Source organism: Panicum virgatum, chromosome 1N (genome assembly GCF_016808335.1).
Source record: "Panicum virgatum strain AP13 chromosome 1N, P.virgatum_v5, whole genome shotgun sequence".
Lineage (NCBI taxonomy): Eukaryota > Viridiplantae > Streptophyta > Magnoliopsida > Poales > Poaceae > Panicum > Panicum virgatum.
The window spans coordinates 57583927-57607726 of record NC_053145.1 but is presented as its reverse complement, the minus strand read 5'-3'; the positions used below and the strand labels follow the sequence as shown (position 1 = coordinate 57607726).

General features: G+C 43.8%; 4 protein-coding genes and 1 long non-coding RNA gene across 6 annotated transcripts; 4 read left to right on the top strand and 1 right to left on the bottom strand.

The window, feature by feature from the left end:
- The first annotated feature begins 27 nt into the window (after positions 1-27).
- LOC120656954 (probable pinoresinol-lariciresinol reductase 3) lies at positions 28-2263 on the top strand. Its single transcript, XM_039935193.1, has 5 exons — positions 28-261; positions 348-482; positions 1086-1323; positions 1440-1643; positions 2000-2263. The coding sequence occupies exons 1-5, from the start codon at positions 67-69 to the stop codon at positions 2158-2160; spliced, it is 933 nt and encodes a 310-aa protein (XP_039791127.1). The 5' UTR covers positions 28-66; the 3' UTR covers positions 2161-2263.
- Positions 2264-2380: 117 nt separating this feature from the next.
- LOC120656950 lies at positions 2381-8792 on the top strand. Of its 2 annotated transcripts, XM_039935192.1 has the most exons (12): positions 2381-2824; positions 3735-5010; positions 5740-5850; positions 5939-5971; positions 6243-6411; positions 6503-6684; positions 7178-7314; positions 7434-7529; positions 7717-7786; positions 7895-7969; positions 8051-8096; positions 8366-8792. In XM_039935192.1, exons 2-12 carry the CDS (start codon positions 3775-3777, stop codon positions 8422-8424), a joined length of 2214 nt encoding a protein of 737 aa, XP_039791126.1. In that variant the 5' UTR covers positions 2381-2824; positions 3735-3774; the 3' UTR covers positions 8425-8792. The 2 variants fall into 2 exon arrangements, with proteins under 2 accessions (XP_039791126.1, XP_039791125.1); XM_039935191.1 differs by having other exon boundaries at positions 2381-5010.
- A 1955-nt stretch (positions 8793-10747) lies between these two features.
- Positions 10748-15416, top strand: LOC120656955 (soluble inorganic pyrophosphatase-like). Its single transcript, XM_039935194.1, has 9 exons — positions 10748-10922; positions 12883-12975; positions 13175-13203; positions 13797-13862; positions 14188-14295; positions 14380-14445; positions 14661-14781; positions 14893-14974; positions 15112-15416. Exons 2-9 carry the CDS (start codon positions 12885-12887, stop codon positions 15152-15154), a joined length of 606 nt encoding a protein of 201 aa, XP_039791128.1. The 5' UTR covers positions 10748-10922; positions 12883-12884; the 3' UTR covers positions 15155-15416.
- Positions 15417-16174: 758 nt separating this feature from the next.
- On the bottom strand, positions 16175-22098 carry LOC120656948 (ornithine carbamoyltransferase, chloroplastic-like). The gene is made up of 5 exons (XM_039935190.1): positions 21715-22098; positions 20577-20911; positions 17415-17546; positions 17036-17311; positions 16175-16681 (listed from the first exon to the last, which is right to left on the bottom strand). Exons 1-5 carry the CDS (start codon positions 21899-21901, stop codon positions 16499-16501), a joined length of 1113 nt encoding a protein of 370 aa, XP_039791124.1. The 5' UTR covers positions 21902-22098; the 3' UTR covers positions 16175-16498.
- On the top strand, positions 17892-20747 carry LOC120656949. The gene is made up of 2 exons (XR_005668046.1): positions 17892-18112; positions 20536-20747. It is a non-coding gene; the product is annotated as an uncharacterized LOC120656949 (long non-coding RNA).
- Positions 22099-23800: the final 1702 nt, after the last annotated feature.

The following is a 23800-nucleotide window of genomic DNA, read 5'->3' as shown; positions in this document are numbered from 1 at the left end:
GTAATCGCTTGATCATACGCCAGCGCCGGGGATCTCCAGTTCTCCATCGAACCGAACGGGGCGGCGATGTCGGAGGAGGCGGCGGGGGCGAGGGGCCGGGTCCTGGTGGTGGGCGCCACTGGCCGCCTCGGCGGCAGCCTCGCGCGGGCCAGCCTCGCCGCTGGCCACCCCACCTTCGCGCTCGTCCGGCCCCACCGCCTCGCCCGCCCGGACTCCCCCTCGCTGCGGGCGCTCGTAGCCGCCGGCGCCACGCTGGTCGAGGTAAATGCGCGGCACCCCGAGGTAGGCTACCGCTCCACCGGAGCGCGGTTGAATCCGCTATAAGGATTCGGTTCGATGTGGTTCAGGGGTCGCTGGAGGATTACCAGAGCCTGCTCAAGGCAGTACGGCAGGTGGACGTTGTCATCTGCGCGGAGCCCACGAAGCAGGCGCTCGAGCAGAAGCCCCTGATCCGGGCGATAAAGGAAGCTGGTTGCGTGAAGGTGAGCTTGCAAGCCATAATGCATTTGCATTTAACTCGATCACTCTGCTAGATTTTGTGAACCTGCTGGCTGCTGTCATAGTGTCATGCCATATCGAAATGTTTTAGCACTAAAAGAAAAAAAAATCGAAATGGGAACGTGCGGAGAAATAGTTGGACTATTGTTAATGAAGGGAAGAAATTGATTTCGGCACTATGGTGGTCTGATTAATCATTGCTCGAAACTGGAAATGAAAATAACCCAGAGCATGTGTTCTACAGGGAAATGGAGCCTGGAAATGAGACAAGTTTTAAAAATGTATTTCGAAAAAAACTTCCACCTCATCTGTTTGCTTTATCAGTTCCAACCTTATCTGTGCCTAGCTCCACTGCTCCAGGCATGTTACCTGCAAAGCTTACACTGCTTAAGTGGTGTAACTAGATAGGAGGTCTCTGTGGTGATATCTCTATTCACATGTTAGTTTCTCACGACATGTTGTAGGGGGGTCATTCTGGATTTTTGGAACCTTTTTTTGTGACTGTTTACACCAGAAAAATTATGGTAACCATTGTTGCATTAGGAAACATGAGGTGTTGCTTCTGACTTTGCAGTGATTTGTTGTAGAGATTTATTCCGTCTGAATTTGGACTTGATCCTACAAAGGTTCAAATTGGTGACATGGCTTATGGCTTCTATGAGAAGAAAATTGAAATCCGCCATTTGATAGAGACCGAAGGCATTCCTCATACCTACATATGCTGCAACTTCTTTATGCGCTATTTGCTTCCTTCACTGGTGCAGCCAGGCCTAAATGCTCCTCCTAGAGACGAAATGAAGATATTTGGTGAAGGAAACACTAAAGGTCTGATAATATTACTGCACTTTTCTTCTTTTTGGTCTGCTGTCTGAATTTGAGAAAAGTAAAAAGGTCATTCTACATGTATATTTTGTTACCTCAAGGAAGAACATTCTCTGCAGGCGTGTTTGTTAAGGAGGGTGATGTTGCTCAATTTACAATATGTACCATAGAGGATACCAGGACATTAAACCAGACGCTGTATCTGAGACCTCCAGGAAATATCTGCTCAATGAATGAGCTGGCTGACCTCTGGGAGATGAAAATTAATAAATCCCTGAAAAAGATATATATAACAGAAGAGCAACTCCTAAAAGAAATAGTTGGTAAGTTAAAACTGCTCAAGGTTAAGTGGTAGCGTTAAAACCCCTGTTTATTCATATATTTTCTTCAAATATAATTAATATTTGTAGTTACTGACATAAAAATTAATTTAATCCAAGTTACTGATATGTGATGTTTTATAATCTGATCAACACATTGAAGTTTTTTATACCTTCACTTGAATAGTTGCAAATATCGACTTGTATATGTGATAATGGAGTAGAAGTTTGCAGCTATGTCTACAGAGAAGAATAAAGTTGATGAAAATATGAAGAAACTATGAAGCCTCTCCTTTTCTGATTGCAATTTGCAAATCATCGTCGTGTATTCTCATTCCTTTTTTTCCTTCTCATTGCAGATGCACCATTTCCCTTGAAGATGGATTTAATTTTTATCTATTCAGCATTTGTTAAGGGTGACCACACATATTTTGAAATTGACTTGTTGAGTGAAGGAACTCAACTGTATCCCCATGTAAAATATACAACAGTGGGCGAGTACTTAGATACACTGGTTTAGAACATTGATCTATATTTATATATCTTTCTTGTAATTCATAAGCAATCCCCTTTTGTTTCAAATGGAATATTGAAATAAGTGGAGTGTCGAATATCTCTCCATCTTTGTTTGCTCTGAAAGCGAATGTGGTGATGATCGGACAAAGTTTTATCCTGCATACATGACATGGTCCTTGGGCATGTTGAATCAGTAACGGGGCCATATCCAAGCAACAGACAAATCACGAACAGACAAAAACTCTGATGATTTAGCAGACATCTCGAACTTTGCTTACTGAAATCTGTAAGTTTCACAGAATGAAAAAAATAGTGAGAAAGGATAGAGATCGGTGCTAGGAAGTCAGAATGCAATATTGTACAGTTTCTGGGTCCTACATAAGCTGGCTCCTTTTAAAGATATATTTTGTGTTCCTAGGAATAGATGATATATTTTGGAATAAGCAGCCTAGGTAATGTGGAAGATTGGCTGCTTCCTCTTCTTTGGTTTGTTCTATCCTTGCTGGAGTAGAAGTACAGGACAAGAATGCCAACACAGCAAAAAACAAGGATTTGTTTTTCTTGTCTTTCCCTCGTAGTTGTCTCCTTATAACTCTTCCTTTTGTTCTTCGTTTGGACCTCCAACTGTGGGATTGTTGAACAACGTGATTCTGTTCTTGATCCTTGAGGTAACTACTTTCCTGATTCATCTTTGTTTCATTTATTTGACAAAGATTTGCAGCACATGTTTCCTTACTCTGCGCACTTCAACATCTTAAGAATAAAAATGAATGATGATTCGATTCTTTATAAGTTATTTTCCGTACAGTATAGTCTCAGTAACTACATATGTGCTAAACTGCTAATCCATTATCCATCAATAATCCTACATGTGTTTATACATAATATGCATCCAAACCTAGAAATTAGCAGGTTGGTTACTCCAAATCCAGACAGGAAGTATAAGCATGTTCTAGCTTTTAGCTTTCTGCCATCATCTGTGCTCCGTTAGTAAGACACCCTCGTGGTCAATAGCATGGTTCAGAATTCAGATCCCACAATCTGTGTTTTTGCGAGTCAATTTGTTTGGGCATGTTTCATTTGGATCTGGAGTAGTTTCCCCTATATGTGAGCCTGGTTTTTGTTGCAAACACAAAGCTTCAGAATTTTCAGCTAGTTCACATAAAGTTCATGATGATTTGTCGGTTTCATTCTTTCTTTATTTCCATACAGATTTTCTCTGGAACTTCTAATTTGTTTGATTGATCACATAAAGAAGTCACATATTGCAATTTATGTATCATTCACGAATACCATGAAGCATACGTATAAGGTTTACAACACGGATGTCATATTTCGGATTAATCCTTTGAATGGCAGATCCTGGATTAGTGACATTTTCAGTGATATAAAAAAGAATTATTCAAAAATATTATCATCCAACTGAAGATGAACTAAAAGGTGAATTTGTTAGATTTATTATGAACTCCTAGCAGTGTAGCCCATGATGGATCTTGCTTGCTTTAGTGATTTAAATGTGCCGACATTTTTTATTTTGAATTATGCTCATACTCTATTTTATTTTGCTGATACTACAAGATTGTAAATCTTGTGGACCACAGGAATTTCAAATTCAATCATGTTAGCTGCAGAGAGCAACTCAGGGTATAATAGGCATTCTCGCAATGATTCTTCCATAAAGCAAAAAAGTGGCTATGAACCTTCAGACACAGAGACCGAATGGCATGAAAGCCCTTGGAACGATGGAGTATTGACATCTGAGAGGACTCATCCTCCTAAAGATCCTGGTAGGAATGGCCAAGTTGGTATTAGGAGGCCAAACATATCTCCTAACCGCACAAGAGGTTACCATGTTGAGAAAACTTCAAACTTGAGGTACAGTCGTACACCTCCCAGAGTAACAGAACAAAAGCGCCAACCGTCTCCATACATGGTTGGAAAGAATGAATCACGTAAGAAGAACAGCCGGATGCCTCCCAGATTTCGTTCTTCTATGGAAAGCTTTAGTAAATCATCAATCAAGGCGAGGTTTTCACGCAACCGATCAATTTCTGCACCGAAACTACGGCCACAAGAGAAGGAACATCTTTCTAGAGCTCCTGCATTTCCTGGCACTAATCCTGTCTCAGCACGTCCAGAAAGAGAAGCTGCTGATAATATAGAAGAAGATTCGCATGCAGAAAATTGTTCCCAGGAGATCAGTGAGTTGATTGGAAATGGCAAGGTGTCTAATTCCAGATATAATGAGTATGCATTTACAAGCACAGAATCAATACCTACAGGTGACATCTTCTTCTCCCGTGATTGCAGGGCGCCACTAGAGAAAACTTCAACAAAGCACAATAATATCGACGAATCACTTACCATGCCTTCAAATGCCCATGCTGATAACGATGGAGGCGCTACTCAAGATAACAATAGTAATTTAGGCCAGTTGTCACAGTTTGTTTCAGCCCGGACAGGTCTATCACGTACAACTACAAAATCCAGTTATGCTACAGGCCGCTATTCCCAAATAAGCAGCACCACCACTTTGAGGAGCCCGTATAATGGTGGTAGATTAAGTGGAGAGAGTGGAAAGTTTAGTGATTTTACCGGGAAACTGGTCGGAGGTGTCATGAAATTCACATCCAGCAAAGTGCAAAATGATGCTTGGCTTCCATGTGTGACTGGCAAGGCATGCCGGAAATCAAGAAAACCAAGTAATAAAATGAATGAGGAATCTGAATCAAGTTTCATTCAGAAGGCACTCGTTGTTGAGAAGATTAGACTTTTGTGGGCTGATAAATATCGTCCACGAAATTTAAATGGATTTACTTGCCACAAAGAGCAAGTTCATCAGCTTAAACAATTGGTAACTGCTTTTGAGTTCTTTCCTAGCTAAATACTCCCTCCTTCCCCGTTTATAAGGCATACACGTATATCAAGATTCAAACATTCTCATCTTTGACCAATAATTTGACTATTAAATTTTTGTTTTTATAATGCAAATTTCATATGATTGGATTCATAATCAAATATAGTTTACAATGATTATAAGTTTATAATCAAAAGTGATATAATATATGATAAATAAATAGTCAAAGTGTTGTTTAGAAGACCGTGTCATGTTCCACCATGCCTTATAAATGGGGAAGGAGGGAGTATGTTTTATCTATTATAAATTTATATTTTTTTCTTTAACAAAGTATTTGTGGTCTGCTTCTGAATTTTCATTGCCAAAAGAGTTCAGTTGTTTTTGTTAGAGTATATTAGGCAACTCCGGATATGGTTAGTTTAGGAGAGGCTACTTGCCCTCCAAGCCATGTACTCCTATATATACCGCCCAAGGAGCTCAATGCAATACATCGACCGCATTATACGCATCCTACTTTTCTACAGTTTTAGCTCGTTTTGCCTGCTATTTTTATTAGATTGACTTAGAATCTATTGATGAGTCTGCCTAATTGGCATTTGCATGTCCATACTGTTGTGCAAGTTGTGGTTCTAGTAATTTAAAGCTGGCGCTATTGTCTTATAAATGTCAGTATCCTGTCAAAGCTGGTGCTATTGTCTTATAAATGTCAGTATCCTGTTGTGACAGATCTCCGCGGAGATTTACCCACATATAATTTTCAAAGGACCTCCAGGATCAGGAAAGAGGTCTTTGTGCCGAGCTGTCCTCACTGAGATATTTGGTGATTCCTCTCTGAATGTACAACCTTAAATACTGAATATGAAAAATTCTGTTAATATATATACCCTGTAAAGATTTCATCGAGTACTTTTTGCGGGTTTTCCAGGTTTCTCACTATTTGAAGAGTTGCAATGGGCAGGTTTGTTCTGTCATAAATGCTTATCAGTCAACATTTGAACTTGTCCACACAGTATACCATGTGATGCCATTACCTTTTAATTTTGAGTTAATTTCACAAGAATACAACTGTTTGCACCAAACTAACCAGGAAATACATCTTCTGAAGCCAGTTCCATAGAACTCCAACTACTTGCAATTGCATCTTTAGTTTTTTTTTTAAAAAAAGAGCATTGCATAAAGTAGTTGTGTTTTATGAGATTGAGAGAGCTAAGGCTTCCGTAATTTTGCAGGGATCTGCATCTGTGCCCATTCTTGTGCCAGTGTCATCAAGCAATCACCATGTGGAACTCAACATGAGGTCTCAATCAAAGAATGCTAGATATGCTTTGATGACTCTTGCGAATGAAATGTCAGATAAGCGTAAAATCACTGAACCAGTTGTGAGAAAAAACTTTAAAGGTATAATTCATGCTCTGCAATTCTTTAACATTGTTCCTTTAAATGCCATTCTATTTGAAATATTCATAACATGATTAATTGTTCTTTCCAGTAATTGTTCTCTATGATGTTGATAAAGTCAGCGAGAATAATCAGCGTTTGATAAAATGGATACTTGATTCCTCCTCTGATGCATGCAAGATAATAATGACTTGCCAGGATGAATCAAATCTCGTAGATTCTATAAAGAGTCGTTGCAAGCTTATTACAATTGGTGTTCCCAGTACACGTGAGGTGAGTTCACTTTAGCTATAACTTATAAGCCAACATTTACATGTTAGTTTTCATGAACTACCTAAGTCCCAAATTCAGAACACATGAGATAAGTATTCAACTCTAGCATGTTATTTTTGCTTGACATGATTATGAGGCGTGGGAAACTTCCACTCTTTATAAGTACTCCTTCAAATCTTCAATTCAAAATTATAGTTCACTTGAGCTTTGTCCTATGTCAAACTTGTCCAACTTTGACCAAGTTTATAGCAAAAAAGCACTATTGTCTACAACATCAAATTAGGTTCATTGAATCCACCATGGAATATATCTTGATAGTAAATTTATTTGTTATTATAGATGTTACATAACTTTCTCTAAAATTGGTCAAAGTAAAAAAAAAAGTTTAACTTAGGGCAGCTAATTGAACTATAATTTGGATTGGAGAGAGTAGCACATGGACATCAGTATTTTGTTAATTGTTTAGAACCACTTACTGACATTTTTCTTTCAGATTGTGGATATCCTCACTTATATATCAAAAAGAGAGAGTTTTGATCTTCCTGCAACTTTTGCTACTACTATTGCAAGTCAATCCAGGCAGAACTTGAGGGAGGCTATATTAGCTTTGGAGGCATGTAAAACCAACAAGTACGATCATAGTATTTCTCTCTTCTCTTTCTGTAATGTGAAAGTTCTTGATTCATCTCATTCTATATCATATTGCACAATTCTCTGATTTTTTAAACGTTTCCCTTTCAACCTACCAGTTACCCATTCATTGATGGACAAGCTATACCACTAGGATGGGAGGAGGTCCTGGAGGAACTTTCGACAGAAATTTTGGATGATCCTGATCCCAAAAGGTGTGACACTAGAATTAGAAGAAACTTTCTTGTGTTGGAACATAGTTGCTCCCACCACCGTCACATTATATCTTTATGGTAACTTTGATCGGAGTTTGTGTCTACATGGAACAGAGTAACGACATTGAACTGCGTGATTGCATCTTACAGTTCCATCTGCATAACAGATAATAAAAATATTATGTAGGTTATTCTTGGCACGAGGCAAGCTCCAAAAGCTCCTGGTGGAATTTGTACCTCCTAAACTAATACTCCAGGTAAACTATGCGAACCAGAGCTGAAAAGTTTCTCTGTGCTTCAGGGATGTTATTATCTCAACAGAAAAATAGACATGCATATGAACATCATTCCTGAATCTCTTGCAGAAGCTTGTAGAACTCTTCCTGAAGGGGATTCAGACTAGTGTGAAGAGGGAGGTCTACTATTGGCATGCCTACTATGTGAGTTTGCTCTCACTTCCAATTTGCATGCACTTTACCTGGCGAGCTATGTTAATGATATATGAGAATAATGAATTTCAGGATAAGCGGTTGCCAGTCGGTGCAAGTGCTCTGCTGAAACTGGAAGGTAAGCTACCATTTTCTTTGTATCCAAATGATTACCATATTCCAATACACAATCAATCCATACCCCGAAGTGCTACGGGATTATGGATCTAGTTGGTGAGAAATGATTAGACTTGGTTCTGGATCAACGCTGCATTTGAATTGACATGGGAAAAGGCATATAACCACTTGTCAGTGTATTTTCTGTATGTTCCATGGGTTCTGTAGATTGTTGCTTCTGTCCCTGTAAAGTTAACGGGTATCTAATCCCTTTTATCTTTGCTTCGGCAGAGTTTGTTGCCAAGTTCATGAGCATCCACCGCAAGAGCTTGTCAGTCGGCTCACAATGAGCCCAAGATTCCTGAGATGGCGGGGTGGAATCGGCAGAACAATCAACGCGGCCGTGACTGCATGCCGTTCATGTTGATAATCATGTGTGCTATCGCTTATTACTGGTCATGAACTTTTTTTTTTTGAAAGTTAATGGTCATCGACTCGTGGTAGATCCTTTTCTCGTTCCATGGTAGTACTCCCTGTTTGCATCGTGCAGTTGGTATAGTTACATTCCTGTTTTAGACTATAAATATGTACAGTGAATAAGTGCCTGTACCTTCTGTATGGGCAATGCTTGCTGCAAACATATGGAAGCAGACATATACAGTATTAATTTGTTACTCCCTCGGTCCCAAAATAAATACAATTCTATGGTTCAAAATTTGTCCCACAAAAAATGCAATTTTGACCCAACAACCACAAAAGACAAGAGTCTCCGGAGATTTCTCCTAGAAAAGACAAGCCAATGTCTAGATTTTTCTCACAAAGGACAAGGAGCAATTTGGTAATTTTCACTTAGCATTGGTTTCCGTGTTTGGTTCTAGAATTACCGCAGTGTTTGGTTTAGGGTGTAAAAAATTTCGCAAAAACTTTTTGCACCTTTGACCACTAATTTAGAGTATTAAATAAAGTGTAATTACAAAATCACCTCCACAACCCTCTGTGTAAATCGCGAGACGAATCTAATGAGATTTTTGATCGTGTGATTAGAGAATGATTACTTTAGCAAATCATCAATTAATTACTGTCATTAGATTCATCTCGAAAAGTTACATCCATCCCTGAAAAAGTTTTGCAAATAGACTTCATTAAGTACTCCATGCAGATATTCGTTTTTTTGTGTAATTCTGATTTGACAGGTAACCAAACACGGCTTACATTTATTTTGGGACGGAGGGAGTATATGTGAAGACCAACTGGTAATATACGTGTACAAGTGGGCGAAGACTGAATATCTGGCTACGGAACAAACAGTGGCGAGAAAGCCTACGTGGGTCGCTTTCGCTTACCCGTCCCAGGCCCAGGCGCTTCGGTAGGCCGGCAGCGGCGGCGGCCACGAGCAGGTGACAACCAAAATTGCGGCCCTGCGCGGAGCATCGGCGGCCCAGTCCGTGAGGGGCCCGCTGACGGCCTGTGTAGGTATTGTCGTGTCGCGACGCGCCCGTCCGGGTGGGTTCTCTCCCTGTGCCGGTGGCGGTGGTCCCACCTCCGAAGCCGCAGCCCCGGAAGGGAACCCGCGACTGTACGGTCGGGCGGGCGTCGGCGTCTCCCGGTCCACGCCCTAGTATATTCCCGGGCCAGGCGCCCGATTCCCCGTATATTCCCGGGAACCGGATGCGGGTGCGCGCCCGCGATACTGGATCTACGGTCGACCGAAAGTGGGGCATCTTATGGTCGACTGATCCATCCACGTGGTGGGCCTAACGCTCACAAGTTTATTTTCTACCGCGGCAGCATCTCTCCCATTCCCTTTTCACTTCCTCTCTCTTCCTTTTTCCTTGTCTGGATCTAGCAGCTTCTCCGCGCCCGCCCCGCCGGGCCCCTGCTCCTCGGAGCTCACCGACGGGACCCCTACTCCTCCGCCCCACGCCGCCGGGCCCCTGCTCCTCAGAGCTCGCCGATAGGACCTCTGCTCCTCCGCCCCACGCCGATGGGCTGCCGGGCCCTAGCTCCTCGGAGCTCGCCGACGGGCCCCTGCTCCTCCGACTCGCGCCGCCGGGCCACCTCTCCGCCCCCGCCCCCGGCACCTCCCCGCGCGGCTGCTGCCCTGTCCCGCGCCGCTGCTCCGCACCAGGGTCGCCGCTCTCCGTGCCGTCGGCCTCCACTCGACACCAGTGCCGCCCCCTGCCTTTTTTTTTCTTTGCATACAAATTTTTTTTGGATGTACTTTTTTTTTTCTTCCATTTGATAATTTTCTCTCTTGTCAAAATTTTTCTCGTAAAATTTTTTTTATCTCACCAATTTGTTTCTTAAATTTTTTTTCTACCCACCAAAATTTCACTCGAATTTTTTTTTAACTCATAAAAAAATGTCTGAATTTATTTTTCTCAAAAAAACGATAAAAAAATTTCTAAAAACAGAAAAAAAAACCTATCGAAAAATCTGTTGACCGTGACCCGTGCGCGCCTCGCCTCCCCCCACCCCAGCTTCCCACTCCCAGCTGCCTCCACTAGAGCGTTATCCCCCGCGTGGGCGCGATCCGCGCCGTCCACGTCCCCGTCGCGCGTCCATCGGACGGCCCCGAACACTGAGCCGGCCAGCCGTGGGGACGCCCCGGGCCCACCCGTCTCCCCTCGCGTCACCGAAAAGCAGAAGGCTGGGCCCGGCTGGCTGGCTGGCTGGCCGAAATATCACATCGGCTCGAGCCCGTGGCGCTGGACAGCAGCAGCAGCAGCAGCAGCAGCCGCAGCGAACTCGAGGCCACTCCCTCCCTCCGCCACCTCGCGCTCGCCTGCCTGACGCCTCTCCTCGCTTTCGCCACCGGGGAGGGAGGGCGACCCTCCGATCGGCTCCGGTGAGTGGCGAGGGCCCCTCCCCCTCCTCTTTCCCTCGATCCGGCCCGGTGGTAGATCGCTGGACGCGCGCTCGTGGCTCTGGTGGCGCTGGTTTCTTGGGGGCGCCGTGCTGTACGACAGCGTTTCTTGGTTTCTCGCCCGCCCTGTGCGTGCTCGGGTGCTGCAGTGCTGCTCTTGCCTGATGCTTGGCTTGCCGTGCCATCCGATGCGCCCGTCGGAGCCGTTTGCTACGCGGTTTGCGCTTCTTTGGTGTTCTTTCCCGTGATTGATCTGATGGCGCTGTGGTTAGTGATCAGATGCGTGCTGGCGGTTTTGCTGCGGCCATTTTCCTCTCTCCTTTTTCTCCGTTTTCATGAAGTTTGGAAGGATTCGTGCGTGTTCTTTCCTCGCTTTTTTCCTGTATTTTTTTTTCATTGTTTTGCGTACGCTTTGGTGTTAACAAGGCCAACACCATGTTACCGTATTACGCGAAAACGTTTTGCGATCGAGTTATCTTGGTTTGGATCTGCTTCGATTTGTTTTGGATTGGGTCATTTCCTCTTTGTACTGTGTGGTGTTCCTTCGCTCGCCTTTTCGAGCGTCCCTTTTCTTGTTTTGTGGAGTTCGCTACAAACAGGTAGAAGCGCTGCAACCTCGTGGGCTTTCCCCCCATCTGCTATTTGTTTCCCATCTGGGATATAGTTAGTTGTGAGCATGTATTTCTTTGTACCAATTATACTGAGTGCTTAGTTCTAGTTGTGAGAATGTATCTCTTTGTACCGATTATATTTCCGAAAATGTGGTGCTGCGGTTGTTCAGGGCAAGTGTTTAGGATACTGATGTCATCTCCTCGTATTGGTCTTTAACCCTTGACTAACATCATGCTAGTTTCGATTAATTTATTGCGGTCCTTCTGACTGCTGCATGCGAGCTTGCATAGAATAGATGTACTAATCTGACCGCATCCTTTGGCAATCGCATAAAATTGTTTCACTTGGCATTGTTTATTGGCCTCTTTCTTTGTGCTGTTTGAAGTTACTTAGAAGGCCACTTTCCATTTGCCTTTTTCTGCATCTGTTTGGCTTTGAAGTTACTCAGGATAAAGAGCTTTTTCTCGATTCCCAATTTGTTGACTGTCCGTTCTTTGAAGTTACTAAGCACTCAGTTTCTGTTTTAGACCTCTAGTTTTTCTCTCTGCATTTTTCTGGACTATTTTCAACGTGTTTGTAAATTGTGTCATGTCTGCTGACAACAGAGCAAGAAACCAAGAACGTCAATCTTCAGTTAGTTACTTGGTCATTGGGGTCTTGTATGTGGTGGTAGTAATTTTTAGCGTAAAATTGCATCCGTTGTTTGCTAGAGTCTGCTTAGCATCGTGTGTTGATCTTCAGGCAATAGAGATAGGAGCGCTGCTTGTTCTGGAAACTTGATAATTGTGTACTCTTGGATACAAGTCCACTGAGATGAGAGACAGTGGAGCTAAACACTTAAGCAGGATCATTGAGATGGCAAAGTTCTATATACGCAGGATAACAACGTTGACTTTTGTAGTAATGATGCACATAATCTGATTTACTTAGGTAAAATAGCCAAAATCATCCCTGAACTATGGGGCTTGGCTCATTTTGGTCCTTGAACTATGGAAACGTCCAATTTAGTCCTTTTACTATCATAACCGGTCCACATTCACCCTTGAATCCGACGTGGCAGGAACTAAATTGGATGTTTTCATAGTTCAGGGACCAAATTGAGCCAAGCACCATAGTTCAGGGATGATTTTAACTATTTTGCCATTTACTTACCTATTCATGGAGCTCATGCTTAACCTTACTTTGTTATTGTGCATAATCTGATTTACTTACCTATTCATGGACCTCATGCTTAACCTTACTTTGTTGTGCTATTTAATTTGCTTCCAATTCCTATTGCCCTTGATTCAGAAAAAATGTTGAATTAATGAAATTGTTTTAAATCATGTAGCCATGGCTGGAACTGCTGTTCTCAATGAGCGCATCCTTTCTTCCATGTCCCAGAAACATGTTGCTGCTCATCCATGGCATGATTTGGAGATAGGTACTAAATATTCTTAATTCTCTAATCAAGGACACATAATTTTGCTATGTTTTCTTAAGACTATGATATTGTCACCTTTTCATTCCGTCATGCTTTTTAAATTACTGAATGCACTATTGTTATATAATAATGGAAAATATATCTAATCAAGTGATTTCTTGTTTTGTCTTTGCCTAATTGAATGCACCTTCAAATGCAGGACCAGGGGCTCCTGAAGTTTTCAACTGTGTAAGTTTACGTTCTATTACTAAATTTACAAATATGGTTGGTGTTCTGGACTCTGATCGTACTGATGCGCAAGAATTTGAAGCTTTATCTTCATACTTGCATTAAGCCCCATATGACAGCATAGGGACTTATATTCGTGGCCTCTTTGGTTAGCAGTCTTGGACTCCACAATTTGTAACCTCCCTACATATATTAGGTCTGCTGATACTTACTGGGACAACAGAGCTTAAATTACATTGTACCAAATCATTTTCATGATATTTAAATATGTACATCATTTTGGCTGTCATATGAATATATGACCTAGTGATTCAAACATTTGTCGAACTGTCATGCAGTATGAATATATGATGAACCAATTCAACCATGTCTCACGTTGTGTTACTGTGGTGGACTTGTACTCACCAATTAACGGTTTTGTATAAACCAGCTACACCTACATACTAGTAGATAGCATTTGTTCCAGCCTGGGCTCCTTTATTTACATGCATTCAGCTGGCATGCTGAAATTCGGCATGTCTCAAACCTGTTTTTGCCTGTACTTGTCCTATTTCTATTAAGTTTATGTACATGTTTTTCTTTTTCAATTTCAGGTGGTTGAGATTCCTAGAGGCAGCAAGGTGAAGTATGAGTTGGACAAGGCATCTGGTCTGATCAAGGTGAGGTCCTATGTCATGTTCAGTCTGTTAATGTTATTTAAACATGTTTGTTAATTTGAAAACACTTGGTGTCTGTGCGCCATATCTCCGCTCCCTATTAGACAAGGAAACACAGTTGCCATGCCAAGAGTTTAAGAGCTATATCAGTTAGCATTGCTTCAGACAAATGTAGTCTTTATTCCAAAGGAATAAAGAGAAGGACAGGTCTTAATAATGTGCCAATAACAGTATGTCGATTAGGAACATTTAGGATTATGGTGAGCTTGCTTCCTACAACATTTGTTTTTCACATCCAGAATAGATAATCGGAGATTATTTGTTACAGGTTGATCGTGTCCTTTACTCCTCTGTTGTTTACCCACACAACTACGGTTTCATTCCACGCACACTCTGTGAGGATAGCGACCCCATGGACGTCCTCATCCTGATGCAGGTACTAATGTATGTAACGTTTAAAGAACTTCCATTGTCAGCTTTTACTCTAACATTGTGTTCTCTACTTCTCTTGTTCTGATAGGAACAAGTTGTCCCTGGGTGTTACCTGCGAGCTCGTGCTATTGGGCTCATGCCTATGATTGATCAGGTCTAGTTTTTCCATCACCTGATTGCATACTCTGTTTCACCGTTGTGCCTCATATTCTTGCATGTAATTTGGGATCACTTGATGAATGAGCTTTGACCAAGCCAGCATAAGGGGGCTTTTCTATGGAATAACATTTCTCATTGTAAATTAATTTTACCTCGAGGCTGAGTTCTTACATCTTTACATCTTATTTAATCATTGATCATTATCGCTAGGGAGAGAAATATGATAAGATCATAGCGGTCTGCGCTGATGACCCTGAATACCGTCACTACACGGACATCAAGGACCTTCCTCCACATCGCCTTCAAGAGATTCGCCGCTTCTTTGAAGATTGTATGTTCTTAGATTATATCCATAGCTCATCCCAACTGTTACATTACAGCTCATCAACTGCAGTTACTACTAACTAGAGTGTAATTGTTATATTTCTGTTGTGGCTAACAGACAAGAAGAATGAAAACAAAGAGGTCGCGGTGAATGAGTTCCTCCCAGCAAAAAATGCCATCGATGCAATCAGATACTCTATGCAAGTTTTCTTTTTCGTACTCAAGCATGATATGATACTATTCTATACTAATTTTATTTGATTCAATTTTATAAGACAAAATTTGGCATGTTGTCAAGGAGCTATTTCACAAAACTATTTCAAATGTTATAATGCAGGGACCTGTATGGCTCGTACATCATCGAAGGACTGAGGAAGTAACAAGATTGCAGATGCTTCATGATTTACTCAGCAGCTCGAGAGTACTGTAGCACGACATATGTTAACATGCACGAACTGAAATCATGACAAAGGAATATTACCTTGTGTTCATGTTGAGACTAGCAGCAGTGCCTTTTGTTTCCATTATATATGCCGTGTCAAGTCCAAGCACTTGGCTTTGCTGAAATCTGTCGTCAAACCAACATTTGACAGAACGATTACCTAATAGAATATCACTGATTACATAAACGCCATTTGCTTATCTTCACTGCGCATTCCAATGTACCGAGTTTTTTTTTTTTGGGCGGGGGGGGGGGGGGGGGGGGTTGTACATTGTCGTTCGTTGTGTTCTAGAGATGCTTAGGATTTGCTGTTGGTAGTTGAAAGCTCGCTACTACGAGCCAATGTTTTGGCATATGTTCTGCACTTCTGCTTGCACAGAATCTAATTACTGGGTAGCGGTAACTTTGGGCGTGGCTCGTGCCGTCGAAGAAGGGGCACCGCCGGCCGCTCATACTCATCGACCTCTCCTTTGATCGAATCTATTGCTGCGATACAGATTACCGCGCTCTAACAAGGAAAATAGTCTTTGTCTTTGTTTATGAATTGAAGCTAGTCATTTGAGAAATCAATCTTCCGTAATCTTGGTTCCTACCCTTGATCTGAGAAATCAATATATATCCCGTAATGATTGTTGGATCCATCTACGTCGCGCTCGAGTATTGGGTCCTACTACCAACACTAGAATTTTATATCCCTACGATTAGATTTGTACGTCCCAGATTAGCAAAATGTGACCTAAAACAGAACATGTGTCAGACTCGAACAGCATACTTTTTGTCGATATCCGGGTGTTTCGGGCTTTTTCCTCCACACCCGAAAATTATTACTCCTACTTTGGGCTTCACAGTTTCACTAGCAGCTTCTGCTTACAGGCCATCGCAGAATTCAGCCGCTTTGGAGAAATAGCAATTGACAGACATGGTGAGTTGCTTCCAAGTACCCTACAAGACTTGAGTATTTCAGCACTGAAACTATAAGCGATCTGCTATTTCAGATCATGTTTAAGGCTTGTGCACCTCTTACAAAACGCCAATCTTTACAAGATTTGAAAATTTGGCACCATAGAAGTTTGTGTTTTTATTCAAGATTGCCACCCTTTTACATCACAACAAGCTACCACCCGGACGGACAAGCAAAATATCACGTTGCCGGACAGTCCAATTCATCGTAATACAGTGACATGTTTAAAAAACGCTACCATCGTGCCTCCAAAGAAACTCTAGAGCTTCAGCGCTAAAGCTGAAACAGCCTTTATCCCTCAGTAATGGTGCGGAAGGGGTATTAAGCGCCAAGGACATGAAGCATGATGGCATTCTGAGCGTGCATCCGATTTTCAGCCTGAGGGAATACGATTGAGTTGGGAGCCTCAATGGCACCGTCTGTCACCTCCACCCCTCTCTCTGCGGGTAAACAATGCATGAGGTAGGCCTGTGGACCAGCAATCTCCATCATGGCTTCATCCACCTGCAGGGAAGGGTAAAAGTAGGTTTTTTAGCTGAGGGCCACCACATATGCATCTAGCATTACTGACGAAGACCAAAAGAAGACATCTGCACAAGTGTTGCTTGTACAGTTCACCATCACTAAAGCATCATAACTATTTGTATGAGATAAAGGTTAGTATTATTTTTATTCTTGAAGCGTCTGATGGTAAATGGTTACTTGTCCAGTTTTTCGTAAATCACCATATGGACCAGTACCAGTAAATGTAGTTGGTGTTCAGTAAGACAAGAATGAATTCTAATGAGCATATATCTTCCAATCAGGGTAGCTGACATGAGCAAAGGCGGGTGTAAATGAGGAAAAAAAAAGACAAACCGTGAATCCTTGGAACTTCTGTTTTCTATAATCAGCTTCTTCCTTTTGGCCCATGCTGGCCCAGACATCTGTGTAAACAACATCTGCTCCCTTAACTGCTTCCCTGGGATCATTTGTTATTTCAATCTTACTGATTCCAGCACTCCTAGCGATCTCCACTGTCTTCGCATCTGGCTCAAATCCCTTAGGACAAGCGCATACAAAGTGGAAAGGAAGCACAGCAGCCAATAGAAGCCATGAGTGCACAATATTGTTCCCATCTCCAACATAGACAACCTACATAGCAATTGAAATGGGAGAATTGGTTGCATTGCACAAATTGAAATATAAAGAAAAAAGAGCATATGCAGCTACTTCAGTGGTACATATAATGATCTACCTTGGTGTTTTCAATACGACCAATGTGCTCAAGCATAGTAAGTGCATCAGCCATTATCTGGCATGGATGGTTATAGTCAGTGAGACCATTTATGACAGGTACAGATGCATATTTCGCCAAGTCCAGAATATCCTGCCAAGACCATATCAGAAGTTAGGGAGATAATGCGTAGATGCTAAATATATATATAGTAACCAAAACTGAATGCAAATCTAAGGTTAATGCATGCAGGTAGAATGGTAGCAGTAAATTAGGAAGATCAAGTGTCTCGGTACATGTCGACAAAACGAGATGATCCCAAAGCAAAATGTCAACCCAGAACATCAATAATCTGCTTGATGCTTTAGGTAAAATATTTTTTGATATTACTATAAATGAATATAATCAAACAAAGAAAAATCGCATAAGATACCTGCTAAGATAATGGCATCAGTTCAAAAAACATCATGCATCAACATTCCAAACATCATGCTTCTAGATTATTAGATTAACATACTGTTTCAGTAGAAGTGTAAAAGCTACGCTAAATCAAAGTTGGTATTTATTAATCTATTTCAGATTGGGAAGATCTTACTTCAGCTGCCTACTCTAGTGCTCATGGTTTTGTGGTGCTCAAGCAATATAGGGAAGACAGATCAAATATGTAAATGATCCAGAATTTGCATACTAGCAGACTAGCAGATTATGTTGGTAAATAGGTCAACAACAATAACAACAACATAGCCTTTTTTCCCAAGCAAGTTGAGGTAGGCTAGAGATGAAACCCGAAAGAAATAAGTTCAAGGTTCAGGCACATTGATAGCTAGTCTCCAAGCGCTCCTATCCAAAGCTATCTCTTTAGAGATGTTCCAATCCTTAAGGTCTCTCTTAACCGACTCATCCCACGTCAGTTTAGGTCTACCTCTACCCCTCTTTACATTATCGACTAGCTCAAGGATCCCATTACGCACCGGCGCCTCAGGAGGCCTTCGTTGGACATGTCCAAACCATCTCAGCCGATGCTGAGTAAGTTTCTCCTCAATTGGTGCCACCCCGACCCTATCCCGAATAACTTCGTTCTGGACTCTATCCCTCCGTGTGTGCCCGCAAAACCACCGCAACATCCGCATCTCTGCTACACTCAGTTGCTGCACATGTCGTCTTTTTGTAGGCCAACATTCAGCACCGTATAATATCGCCGAACGAATTGCTGTCCTATAGAATTTGCCTTTTAGCTTTTGTGGCACCCTCTTGTCACAAAGGATGCCAGAAGCTTGCCGCCATTTCAACCAGCCAGCTGAAATTCTATGCCTAACATCTTCATCAATGTCGCCATCCTTTTGTAACACCGATCCTAAATACCGAAACGTATCCTTCTGGACCACCACTTACCCATCTAGACTAACGTCTCCCCCCTCATGCCTAGTCGCGCTGAAATCGCACATCATGTACTCGGTCTTGGTCCTACTAAGTCTGAACCCTTTCGACTCTAACGTGCGTCTCCACAGCTCTAACTTCCTATTAACCCCTTCCCTACTCTCGTCAACTAGCACCACATCATTAGCAAAGAGCATACACCAAGGGATCTCACCTTGTATATCCCTTGTGATCTCATCCATCACTAAAGCAAATAAATAAGGGCTCAATGCTGACCCCTGGTGTAGGCCTATGTTAATAGGAAAGTCAGTGGTGTTGCCATCACATGTCCGGACAAACGTCGTCGCATCTTTGTACATATCCTTAATGAGGGTAATGTACTTGGTTGGGACTTTGTGCTTCTCCAAAGCCCACCACATGACATTTCTCGGTACTTTGTCATATGCCTTCTCAAGGTCAATGAAGACCATGTGCAAGTCCTTCTTCTGCTCCCTATATCTCTCCATCAATTGTCGTATTAAGAAAATCGCCTCCATGGTTGACCTTCCAGGCATGAACCCAAATTGGTTTTGGGTCACACTTGTCCCTCTTCTTAGGCGATGCTCGATGACCCTCTCCCAAAGCTTCATCGTATGGCTCATCAGCTTAATCCCACGGTAGTTAGTACAACTTTGAACATCGCCCTTGTTTTTGAAGATATGTACTAATATACTTCTCCATTCTTCCGGCATCTTGTTTGACCGAAAAATGAGATTAAAAAGCTTAGTTAACCAAACTATTGCTCTATCCCCTAGGCATCTCCACACCTCAATGGGAATAACATCAGGACCCAACGCTTTACCTCTCTTCATCCTCTTCAAAGCCTCCCCGATCTCTACCTCCTGAATTCTCCTCACAAAACGTCTGTTGGTATCGTCAAAAGAGTCATCTAACTCAAGGGTAGGGCTCTCACTCTCCCCATTAAACAACTTGTCAAAGTACTCTCTCCATCTATCCATGATCTCATCATCCTTCACTAGCAGTCGATCTGTCCCATCCTTAATGCATTTGATTTGGTTGATGTCCCTTGTCTTCTGCTCGCGGATCCTAGCCATCCTATAAATGTCCTTTTCCCCTTCTTTCGTGCCTAGCCGCTGATACAGGTCATCATACGCCTTACCTTTTGCTACACTCACAGCTCGCTTTGCAACCCTCTTCGCTAATTTATAGCCCTCGATGTTGGCTGCACTCTTGTCAAGATGGAGACGCTTGAAACACTCCTTCTCCTTAATAGCCCTTTGCACCTCGTCGTTCCACCACCAGGTGTCTTTCCCCTCCTGTTTGCCTCCCTTACTCACGCCAAACACCTCTGAGGCCACCTTCCGAACACATGTTGCCATCTTTAGCCACATGTCATCTGCGTCTTCTCCTTCTTCCCAAGGCCCCTCACCTAGCATCCTTTCCTTAAACGCTTGTGCCGCTTCCCCTCTAAGCTTCCACCACTTTGTTCTCGCAATCTTGGTACATTTGTCCCGGTGGACACGTACCCGAAGACGAAAGTCCGCCACCACAAGCTTGTGTTGAGGGACAACACACTCCCCAGGTATCACCTTACAATCTAAGCAATCACGTCTATCCTCCCTCCTAGTAAGGATAAAGTCGATCTGGCTCGAGTGTTGTCCACTACGAAACGTCACAAGATGGGATTCCCTCTTCTTAAACACGGTATTCGCTATCAACAAGTCGTAGGCTAACGCAAAGTTCAACACAAGATGTTGGTAAATAGGTCAACCAGAAAAATTCGTAATCATGAAACCGAGCTCGTACCTGGTGACCAAAAACCCTAGCCATAATGATGTCATTATAGCCAGAGAGTACTCGAGCAACATCACGAGTCTCCTCACGCTTGCCCATTTGGATATCATCAGGACCCAAATAGATAGCATGCCCACCAAGTAAGAAGAATCCTGTCTCAAATGAAACACGGGTCCTCATTGACGGCTTGGCAAAAATCATCGCCATTGATTTCCCTTTGAACGGTTGGAAGCTCCTGTCTCCAGATTTTATCAGTGTCTTAACCTCAATCGCCCGATTAAGGATATTCATGATCGTATCCTTGCCAAAATCATTGATATGAAGGAAATCCTTAGGAGCCTGTTTGGCTGCAAGAAAATGCTACAGTTAGAAGGAAAGTGCACTAAGCATGATGAAAGCTCCTATATGGTACATCCTATATGATGAAAGCTCCTTCAATGCCTAAAACATTCAAGTGCATATATTTGTATGAAAGGGTCACATTCGGAATTAAATCAAAGTTAAATTAGTTGTACCTGTACATTCGACACCACATCAGACAGCAAAACCAATATCTTTACTCAGAATTAAGTCAAGTTAAATTAGTTGTACCTGTGCATTCTACACCGCATCAAACAGCAAAATTAAAATCTTTACAGTAGAATCAGCTCAATGGTGATGCGAAGCAAAAATCAAATTACACAATGCATAAATCACAGTGCCTAACTGCTGAGAAATTCAAGGAAAATGCAAGGTTTAGCAATTCACATTCTAGTCATCAGCATAGTGGATGCACCAGAACAGAAACAAGCCTGAAATTTTCGCACAGGCAATGCGGCAGCTTAGCGTCCATTCTAAATTTTTCTAGTAAAAGGAAAAAATAAACCTAGCGTTGACTTCTGAGTGAGGACCCAAAGCTAGTTTATAAATAAAAACGAAAAGGCTTGATCACATTTGAGTGACCCAAACCAACGAAATCAACCAAGCTTCGCAGCTGACAGTTTATCACATCTCACAGCATGGCTACTTCACACTCGTCCAATCCCACAACCGCATCAAGCGCAGACCAGCGACCGCGTCCCCGAGCAGAACCCTAGTCCCAAGATACCAGCGAGCCCCCAACCCAGCAAGTAATCATGAAACACTTCAATGCGGCATCAGGGTCCCTAACCATCTTTCCCCGCGGCGGCGGACGCGGCGGGAGTGGACACGGCGGCGGCCGCGACCCCGCAGCGGGCCACGGGCGAAGAGGCTGCGATTGGGCGCGCGGCGCGCGGAGGGAGGGTGAGCGGCTGCCGGAGGCGGGGGGAGGAGAGGACGAGGTGGCCGCTGGAGCCGGAGATCGCCGCCGGCGTCATCGCGGGTGGCGCGCGTGTGATTGAGATTGGGGTGCCGAGGCGGCGCGGCGCGGCGAAGCGGATGGGAGGACAGGTGTGTGATGGATGGGGTGGCAGTGTGGACTCGATACCGGCGTCTGGTCTGGCCGTCGCCGGCGTCGGGATACGGATTTGTTGGGCCGGTCCGGGGTTACTACTAGTCTAGGGTTAAGCGCGCTGGCGAGGACATGAGGAGGAGGTGTTGACTATGGAGTCTGTTGAGGGGTACAGTGACTAACCAAACGGACGGTCAGGATTGCTTGGGTGATCAGCTGCCTTTTTTAGTTTTTTTTTAGGTTGAAATGAAAGTCACTAACTACTGTATACTCCAGTTCGAGCACATCATCAGGGAGTACAAAGCATCGAGTACCTTCCAATTCGAGCACATCATCAAAACATCTCATCTTAAAGCTCTATGGTTCTGATCAAGGTGGTAATAGATTATGATAGTTTATCTCAAAAAGAAAAATATCATGATCATAGTGGCCTCTTCACAATCCAATTTGATACTTATATATTTTTAACTCAAAAAATATAAGATTAGAGCCTAGTTCTTAGATTATCTAAGGACCTGCTTGGTTGGATGCTAAAATATAGGCATGCCAAAATGTGGGCAAGTACATACATTTTGGCAAGAGAAAATTCCTATCTACATTGAGAAAATGAGTTGTTCCTTCCTTGACACAAAACAATTTTGTTTCCTATTTGATACCGATACCGACTTCAACTTCAATTCCCAAATTGGCACTCTGTTTGATTTTCCATGCATTCATCGTTCAATGCCATACAAAAAGACCATTTTACCCTTCCTAGATGTGGGCCCCACTGCTTCTTTCTTTTCTCCTTCCTCTCTTCCTATTCTCCGACTAATGCGCCGTTGCTCTCCTTCCTGGACGTGCGGCTGCACGACGGCGGGCGCGATTGGTGGCGGCAGTTGCGAGGACAGTCAACGCCAACGAGGCAAGCAACGCAGTGAGCCCACGCAGACCCGAATTCCTTATACGGCGCGCGTGCGCCCCTACCCGTAGCGGCGCACGCGCCCGCCGCCGCCGCCGCCGAGGAGCGACCTAGGGTTTGGGGGGAGGGGAGGGGGCGGCCAGGGAGGGTGGGAGGTGGGTGGAGCGGCCGCCAGCGAGGTTGCCGGCAGCCAGGGTGGCGGCGGCCTTAGATTTCGGGTTGCTGGGAGTGGGGGCGGCTCGCCGGCTCCTATGACCACCGGCCATAGAGGAGGGGGGCCGGGGGTGGCGGCGGCCCGGCAGTGGAGGCGGATTGTCCGATGGAGGGCGCGGCGGCACGGGAGAGCCGCCGGCCGGGCCAGGTCGGACAACCGGTGGGCGGTGGGCGGCGGGATGGCGCGATGGTGGCGTGCTCGGTTAGGGATGGCGGCGGCGGAGGCCGCTGGAGCCGGTCGACGGCGGGGGCGACGGAGGTAGAAGAAAGGAGGAAGGAAGATGATGAACTGTTCGTCGCCAGCGCACGCGCGGAGCAGCGTCCCACGCAGACCCACACTGCAACGACCCGCATATCCCAACGGCGACATCGTTGTTGAGTAGGGAAGAGGAACTCGATTCGACAACGAAATTCATCCCCGCCCGATTCCTCTTGCCCTCACCTACGCCACCTCTTTGTGCTCTAGTTGGACCCGCTCGTGTCGTCTCTCTCGGTCGAAATTGGACGCACACCGGAATCTCGTCGCGGCAGTCTGCCATAGCCGCCGAGGAGTACTTCGTCGTGGCCAGGCCGATTTGGTACCTCTCTCTCTCTCGTATCATGTGCTAGCATCGCCTTGGTCTGTTGATGCTCATCCGCTCGTCGTTTTGGTCAGAAGCGCACTGGAGCCGCCGAAACGATGACCTCCTGGCGCGCGACTCGTGCCATGCT

What these genes read in the sequence shown, in the direction of transcription:
- LOC120656954 (XM_039935193.1), top strand. Translation starts at nt 67, where the DNA reads ATGTCGGAGGAGGCGGCGGGGGCGAGGGGCCGGGTCCTGGTGGTGGGC. An exon ending in CCGGCGCCACGCTGGTCGAG is followed by an intron (nt 262 to 347) that starts GTAAATGCGCGG and finishes GATGTGGTTCAG; the next exon opens with GGGTCGCTGGAGGATTACCA. An exon ending in ACTCCTAAAAGAAATAGTTG is followed by an intron (nt 1,644 to 1,999) that starts GTAAGTTAAAAC and finishes TTCTCATTGCAG; the next exon opens with ATGCACCATTTCCCTTGAAG.
- LOC120656950 (XM_039935192.1), top strand. Translation starts at nt 3,775, where the DNA reads ATGTTAGCTGCAGAGAGCAACTCAGGGTATAATAGGCATTCTCGCAAT. An exon ending in TTCATCAGCTTAAACAATTG is followed by an intron (nt 5,011 to 5,739) that starts GTAACTGCTTTT and finishes CTGTTGTGACAG; the next exon opens with ATCTCCGCGGAGATTTACCC. An exon ending in GAGGCATGTAAAACCAACAA is followed by an intron (nt 7,315 to 7,433) that starts GTACGATCATAG and finishes TCAACCTACCAG; the next exon opens with TTACCCATTCATTGATGGAC.
- LOC120656948 (XM_039935190.1), bottom strand. Translation starts at nt 21,901, where the DNA reads ATGACGCCGGCGGCGATCTCCGGCTCCAGCGGCCACCTCGTCCTCTCC. An exon ending in CGCCGCCGCGGGGAAAGATG is followed by an intron (nt 20,912 to 21,714) that starts GTTAGGGACCCT and finishes ATTTTCTTGCAG; the next exon opens with CCAAACAGGCTCCTAAGGAT. An exon ending in CTAGGGTTTTTGGTCACCAG is followed by an intron (nt 17,547 to 20,576) that starts GTACGAGCTCGG and finishes TGGTCTTGGCAG; the next exon opens with GATATTCTGGACTTGGCGAA.
- LOC120656955 (XM_039935194.1), top strand. Translation starts at nt 12,885, where the DNA reads ATGGCTGGAACTGCTGTTCTCAATGAGCGCATCCTTTCTTCCATGTCC. An exon ending in ATGGCATGATTTGGAGATAG is followed by an intron (nt 12,976 to 13,174) that starts GTACTAAATATT and finishes CTTCAAATGCAG; the next exon opens with GACCAGGGGCTCCTGAAGTT. An exon ending in ACGTCCTCATCCTGATGCAG is followed by an intron (nt 14,296 to 14,379) that starts GTACTAATGTAT and finishes TTGTTCTGATAG; the next exon opens with GAACAAGTTGTCCCTGGGTG.